General features: G+C 55.0%; 1 protein-coding gene across 1 annotated transcript; it reads right to left on the bottom strand.

The window, feature by feature from the left end:
- Window positions 1-1,140: 1,140 nt before the first annotated feature.
- Window positions 1,141-2,316, bottom strand: LOC124701267. The gene is made up of 3 exons (XM_047233314.1): window positions 2,086-2,316; window positions 1,921-2,050; window positions 1,141-1,211 (listed from the first exon to the last, which is right to left on the bottom strand). Exons 1-3 carry the CDS (start codon window positions 2,314-2,316, stop codon window positions 1,141-1,143), a joined length of 432 nt encoding a protein of 143 aa, XP_047089270.1.
- Window positions 2,317-7,399: the final 5,083 nt, after the last annotated feature.

Below are 7,399 nucleotides of genomic sequence, written 5' to 3'. Positions count from 1 at the left end.
TGCCCTGTACATTCATCAGGATAGTTTTTTCAGTTTTGAAAGACCATTTTTGTTTGAGATCTCATGTGCTGAAGTCTATAGTTTGTTAGTGATCTTAGGTGCTGTGTAATTTTCAGTTCATGTACCTAGCTCTTTCTTCAATAGTTAGTTTAATTGGAGTTTTCATGCAATAAACAGCTAAAACTATCAATCATTTATGTGCAGATCAAGACAATCAAGAAAGGCCACCCACTTGATCAAGATAGATGAAGCCGGGGTTACATTCCCCATTTCGAAAAAAAAACTTGATCAAGATAGATGAAGAGAAGAGGCAGTGTCAAAGGAGAAGGTGGTGTAGCGGGTACATCTCTGTGTTTTGCTTGGGGAAGATCCAGATGATTGCCAATCTGCAAATTCTTTCATGTTGTTGTAGGTGTTCTCATTCACCTGAATCGTGCATCCCTTTTTTTTATGGATTTTTCTCCCTCCTTTTTTGATCTGATCTCCCGTTCCCCCTCGTGTTTTTTTCCTATTTCTATGGGAAGGAAGAAGAAGAATGTTGACGTGGAAGTAGACATAGAAAGAGGCCGAGAAAGTGCAGGCCCATTTCATCTTCCTTTTGGCAGGTGGCCTGTAAGGCCCATAATTTCTTCCGAGTTCTTGTGTAAACCTTGGTTATTTTTAGTCACGGCTAGTTGTAAAAAAGCCAGGCAAATAAAACCGGACTGATCGGAACTGAGCAGAAATGGTTGATGTGACCTCCGGGAATGAGGGACTGATCGGGATTGAGAAGGCTGGTCGGGATTGAGAATTACTAGAAGGAAAAAATATGACTTGAGCCCAATTATGTTTTCATCTAGATGATGGTTAGACAGTCCCAAAAAGAAGCAAATACATGCTCATCAGTATATGCAGAGATAAAGTTTATAAGTACAACATCTGTGATTACACAAAATTAGTTTTCGTGGTACACTTGCTATCTGTAATTCGAAATATATATGAGATAAATATCATAACAAGAATTACATTACATCTTCGAGGGAAGTTCATGCGAATGGAGGTGAATTGTTCAATATATACTGTGCAATACAAGTGCTACTGCAAGTCTGCAACGCAGAACTGTGAATAAAACCTCATTGCAGGGAAAATTAAGGCTCTTGTTCAGTTTAGATTGTCGTGATCATGAAGGGAGTACTTCACGTCAGGCAGAGCCTGGAGGACGTCAGGGTGCTCTGGAAAGGACAAAAAAGGACGGCCGTGAGTTCTCAGATATTAGTAGCAGGTAAATGCACCAATACAAGTGATAAGATTAGGTAACTATATATAGTTTCTATAATAAAAGGTGAACAATATAATGTTAAATAGATTGTTCGACCATGACAGATTTAGTGGAAACCGAAAGTATTTTCAGTTTGATAACAGAGCTGGACGCCAAAAGTTTGATTGTCTTGTTGACAAAGGGGAAAAAAGAGCACCAAGGTTTCTAAGTGACTGATCGTAGTTTGGATATATTGCCAGGAAGGTTATATACTTCGGTTAAAAAAATTACACCAAAAGGTTACTTCAGGTTACACCTTTCTAGGTTGCTTTCTGAAGGACTTGATTACGGAGTAGTGTTAACAGTGAAGTACGCCTTGCATTGACCTCGGCATTCCCAACAGGTCTGACTATAACTACCCAACTGCTCTGAACAAGAATTGTTGACCATCTACTGTGCATCGATCGCGGCCATGCGAAAACCAGGGCAAGATTTACTGGTAAAGAAAGCTAAGGAAATCAACGGGGCATTTCGCTGGAACAGAAGATTCCGTTGCACGTTAGTCAAGGATTGCAGATGTTGATTTACTGCTGAAAGAAGATTAATTCAATGTTTCTCTGAACAAAGATTAACTAAGGGACTGTGAGAGGAGAGAAGCAAGAGAAGTGAAGTAGCGAACGCACTCCGCAACACGGCGAGCTGCGCCGGCGTGAGCTTCGCCGCGAACCCGCTGAGTGCTGTCGTATAGCTGTAGATCAACGCCTCCTCCGCCTTCTCCTTGCTTGGAGAATGAACAAAATAGAAACAGAACTGCTCAGAAGAAGAAAAAAGAACTCTCTAGCTCGGACGATAGGAAATGCTCCTTGATATGTATACCTTCCAACCACGGCGGCGAGGATGCTTATATAGTACGCTCGGCTGTCGACGGCGCCGGCCGAGGGCTTCACCGTCACGATGTACACGCCGCGGGAAGCGGGAGCGTGCGGCTTCCCCCTGCCGGCGGCAGTGGCGCCCGTGGATGCAGCGGCGATGGCAAGGACGGTGAAGGCAATGACGACAGCCACCGTGGCACACCTCATCGTCCACGACCGTCGTGGGGTGGGTGGGCTGTGGGTGTGTTATGCTATGGGGTTTCTTAGTTTGTGGCGGGAAGGAGGCGAGGGGAATGTGGTTGCTTATATAACCGCGGTGCGTCCCTAGGGTGAGAGATATGCAAAGTTAGAGCATCTCTAGCAGAGCCCGAAAAAGTGCGAACCGAATAAGTGGTTTTCAGTCTTCCGAAAACGAAAGTTCGTTCGAATTTGGCCGTGGCGCAGAATAGAAACCGTAAAAATGGAACTGAAAACCGGAATTTGAAATGGCGCGGGTAATTTCGGCGATGATCATAGTTCGACATCAAATTGATGCTCCGATTGAGCATCAAAACTTACATTGTTCGTAAAATTAAACCTACATTACTGGTACACCGGCGGGCGCTAGTTAGCTAAGCAAAATGCGGCCAATTAAATGACCTACGAGCGCGACGATGCCGGTGGTGGCGCAACGTTTCGGCGGCAGAGGGCGCCGACGCTGTCGTCGATGATCTTCACGCGTCGTCGGCGTCAAGCTCGACTATTTCGCGCTTGACGCGGCGGACGCGGGCCTCCCGCCGGGCCGCCTCGTATTCACGGACCAGGCGGACGGCTTCCGCCTCCTCCCGGCGGAAACGCTGGCGAGCCTCCGCCGCGCTAATGGCCTTGGTCTGCGCGAGGACGGCGTCCTCCTCGTCGCTGCCGTGGACATAATCCCCGGCAGAGAAGGTGGGCGACCGCGCGGGGACGAGGTAGGCGTCGTCGCTGCTGTCCGCGACGGGGAGGCGCGGTGCGCGGCTTGGCCGGCCGGACGAGGAGCCCTCGCCGGCGTTGCCGTACCTGGCGAGCTTCCCTGGGGGCGTGAGCCCCCAGTTCGTCCACCGGCGGGCGCTGCGCTTGCGCGCTCCCTCCGACCGGTTCCATTCGCGCCGCTCCGCGTCGGTGCGGAAGACGGGTGGACGTGGCGGCGAGTCGCCGCCGCCAAATCCGGCGGCACTGCCTCCGGAGCCGCCACGGGATGCCATCGCCCACGGTCGGCCGGTGTATTCCTGCCTGGGGCTCGCTGGATTGCTCGCCGGAGATGGTGCTTGGCGGCGGCGGAGGGAGAGAAACGGCGGAGGGGAGTAGGGTTTGCGACCCGAACTCCTCTCCGCGAACTCTTTTAATAGGGGCCGTTCGGAGATTTGTTCGGGCCCATGAACTTATTTTACGGGCCGGCCCATCTATTCAGTCACTGATCTGCGACACTTTCGTCCGAACCCGTAAATCCGCCGGAAAAGTTCGGTTCCGACGGGGTTTACGGGTTCTGTTAGAGATGCTCTTAGCACCACCACTTGCGGACTTCTTGCGTGAGTCTTGCCGTTTTGGTGTTGTAAGTACAAAGAAAGTGTAGCAGCTGCCGTCAAAACTGAAACAAACGGGTCTTTGATTGCTCTGAAAGTCTGAAATCCTTAACTTTTTCTGGGCAAAGCGGCAAAATAATGTACTCCTCTACAAAAAATATACAAAAAATAAATTATGTAGACGTGGCTGAACTGTACACATGACCAACAGTTTGTTAGGCAACTGACATACATCGGTATTGTCATAGTGTAAACTTTAGACACCTAGTACTGCCATAATTCCAATCACATAACTAGTTCTTGTTACTCCGTACTATCTTTGCCTAACTTCAATTATAAACCAAGATTCCTACACATAAATGAAATAAATAAATCACCATTTATTGGGTCTTGCTACGTGCAAATCCTGGAACTCTAGGCGTCCTCTTTTGCCTCAATCGGCTCGAACTTCTTTAGCAGTGGTCGGCGAGCATGTGCGCGGTTATTAATGGACGCACGATCCATTTTACATGAAAAAATGTTCAGGATTGGCAGGGGGTCCCCTGCTTGCAAACCTACTACTGTAGTAGTGTATGTTTAGGGCATCTCCAGCGGCGCGACGCATTTTAGCGTCCGCGCGCGTCCGTTTGCGTCGATCCTTTTGGTCGAAATCGACCGCGCGTCCGTTTACGTCGGGGGTGGCTCCAGCGGCACGACGCATTTTTTAGGACGAATCCTTTTTTTTTAACATGAAACATAGTTTTACATACTTAAAAAATAAACCTAAAAAGCCTCATCGCTCCTCGCCGCTGTACTTGCTCCTCGCTCGCTGTGCTCGCTCCTCGTCGGCTGTCGAGCACGATGAGCTCCGGTACGACCCAAGGCCAGTTGGCATCCGGGGGAGCGTACGCCGGGCGCGCCGCCGGTGCTCGAGGTTGAGGAGGCTGCGGCTGTGGCGGCGGTGGAGGGGCCCAGTACTGCGGCTGTGGCGGCGGTTAAGGCGCCCAGGCCTGCGACTGTGGCGGCGGTTGAGGCGCCCAGTGCTGCGGCTGTGGCGGCGGTGGCGGAGGCGCCGCCGACTCCAGGAGCGCCTGTCGAAGTGCTTCATCCGCCGACAGGCCCGGTGGCGTAGCGGGGCAGCGGCGGCTACACAGGCGCGTCGTGCTCGGAGACGAGGACGGCGACCTTCGCCATCTCGTCGTCCGTCATGTTGTCCGGGAAGTCGAAGTTCCAGCCCTCCGCCAAGGCTTGCTGCCATTCGTGGAAGACGACAGCGACGTAGTCGTCGCTGTCGTCCTTCACCTCCTCGCTATGGTACGCGAGCGCCTCGACGTAGTCGTCGTCGTCGTCGTACACGGCGTAGGCTTCGTCATCGTCGGCGGCGTCGTTGTGCTGCGTCTGCTGACGTCGCGTCCGCGCCTGCTGACGACGCGTCGGCGCCTGCTGACGACGAGCCGGCGGTGCAGGGCCGAAGGGGTAATCCCTGTCGCCCATGAAGCCTGTCCTTCGTCTCCTGTCCGTCTCCGTGGACAGGTACGTGCGCCAAAGCTCCGAGTCGATGGCGTACGCCGGATCGTCGCAGAGGTCCGCCGGCAGATACCGCCTCCTGCGCCGGATCTCCGCGATCAGGCTCGCGCGCAGGTACTGGAGGGATAGGCACCCGGCGGCAGCTGAGCCGCCGGCCGCCGAGCAGCTGCACGCCGGACCAGGCGTCGTCGCACGGCATCCATTGGCCGTGCATGAGCCTCCCCACCGAGACGGGGAGCGGGATCTTCTTGCTGCCGCTGTCGGAGGCCTCGAAGTCATTCTTCTTCCCCATGGCGCTGTGGCGGTGGTGGTGGTTGTGGAGGTGTTGGCGAAGGAGCGACGCGGCCAGTGGACTTTTATGGGTGGGCGCGCGCGGGATACGATGCCATTGAAGGCGCCGCAGAAGCCCAGCCGCCGCCCGCCAGTGCGCGCGCAGAACAGGCAGCCGCGCCATTGATGGCAAAAGCTGCGGCGCGGACGCGGAAGCGCTGACCGCCTGAATCGATGCCCTCGATGCAGACTCGCTGCCGGGCGGGCCCGGTGGGGAAGCGAGCGGACACTTTGCGCATCCGCCGAGCGTCCGCAGAGACGCAAACCTGGCGCATATTTGGGCCAGATTTGCGTCTCCGTGGACGGCCCGGTCACTATGCGTCGCCCCGCTGGAACAGGCCCCAGACGCATTTCCGGTCACGGCGGACGCAAACAGTCGCTGAGCGTCCGTTTGCGTCGCGCCGCTGGAGATGCCCTTAATCTAAAACTGAAGCCCAATATTAATTGGCTCTAGCAAAATTCATTATTTGATCACCTCGAATTTGGGATAGTAAGAGGGTACACATTATATTTTAGACTAAATTCATATTTGAGACGCGGTACACATTATATTAAAATTAGAGACAATTTAGTCTCAAATATAATGTGTACCGCATCCTTTTTTATTTGTTTAACCAAGGGATTTTAACCTTCTCGTAAATATGGAGGGATTTCAAGTGCAAATACTAGTAAGAACAACTGCTCCATCTATCTCAAAATTTCAAGTGCAAATACTAGTAAGAACGAACCGTTCACTCACTCGCCCCCCACAGGTGACGGGCGAACCCTAGCCGCCGCCTCCCCTAGTCCTCCTCCTCCCTCTTGCCCGGCCGTCGCCGCCGGCGTGGGCCGCCGAGAGTTGCCCGCGCGGTGCCGGCGGCGGCGGGGCTGACCTTCCCCGCGGCGCGGCGGAGGCGCGGGGGCCCCTTGGCGGCGCGGTGCACCTCGGCTGACGGCGGTCCGGCGCGGCGGCATGAGACCTGCGCGCCGGGTGGGAGGAGGAACGGCGGTCCGGCGCGGCGGCATGAGACCCGCGCGCCGGGTGGGAGGAGGAACGGCAGCGCAGCCAATTGGAGGCGGAGCAGTGACGACGGGCGGTGCGGACGGGACCTGCTCGGCCCAGATCTGGCCCAGTTCGGGGCCCAGATCGGCTGGGCGGGTTTCCTGCGTTTCGGCGCGCCGGCAAAGCTCCCTGGCGGCGGAGATGGTGCGGCGGCGGTGGATGGGTGGCGGCGGCGCTTCGGCCGGCCTGCTGCAGCTTGGCAGTGGGGCTTTACGGGCCTGTTTGGGCCCGGCCGGGCCAGCTTGGGCCTGGTTTGCCCCCTTTGCCATGTTCGGTCGGCGACCGCGAAGGCGGTGGAGGTAGTTCCCTCCCGCCCGGTTGGGGTGCCGCTACCCCCGTCCCTGCCCATGTCGTCTCTTCCTCTAGGCCCTATTCCGGTGACCACAGTGCGACGGCGAGGGCGACTACAAGACCGTGGTGGCGTGTGCTGGTGGGTGGCATGTTTGGTGGAGCACGTCGGAGCATTCAGGGTGGTAGGTTTGGTGGTCGGGAGAAATCCGTGTCGGCATGTACGACTTCGACGCGGCGACGCCTGCGGGTGCCGCCTTCCTTCCTGAAGGGCGTCGGATGTGTCCCTCCCTAATCCCTTCCGCGTACCGAGGGAAACCTGTCGTTGCCTAATCGACGGTACCTCGGAGGAGGGATCCTCACGAGGGGGAGAAGAAGTAGGGGCCATAGGGCGGAGTGCACACGGGACGGTGGTACGCGAGTTACCCAGCTTCGGAACACCCGCACGATGACGGGGCCTACTGCCGCTTGTCCGGAATTATCCGGGCGCTTTCGCGTTGTTACAATGAGTTGTGGTTGTGCCTCTAGGGCTCCCGGGATCCGGCTTATAAAGGCGCACGGATCTAGGGTTTACATGGAGAGT

This window comes from Lolium rigidum, chromosome 3 (genome assembly GCF_022539505.1).
Source record: "Lolium rigidum isolate FL_2022 chromosome 3, APGP_CSIRO_Lrig_0.1, whole genome shotgun sequence".
Taxonomy (NCBI): Eukaryota; Viridiplantae; Streptophyta; class Magnoliopsida; order Poales; family Poaceae; genus Lolium; species Lolium rigidum.
This window is presented reverse-complemented; position numbering and strand designations above follow the sequence as displayed.

Coding starts and splice junctions, on each gene's coding strand:
- LOC124701267 (XM_047233314.1), bottom strand. CDS start 2,316: ATGAGGTGTGCCACGGTGGCTGTCGTCATTGCCTTCACCGTCCTTGCC. Junction 2,051..2,085: donor ATCAAGGAGCATTTCCTATC/GTCCGAGCTAGA, acceptor TCTTCTTCTGAG/CAGTTCTGTTTCTATTTTGT. Junction 1,212..1,920: donor GCAGCTCGCCGTGTTGCGGA/GTGCGTTCGCTA, acceptor TGTCCTTTCCAG/AGCACCCTGACGTCCTCCAG.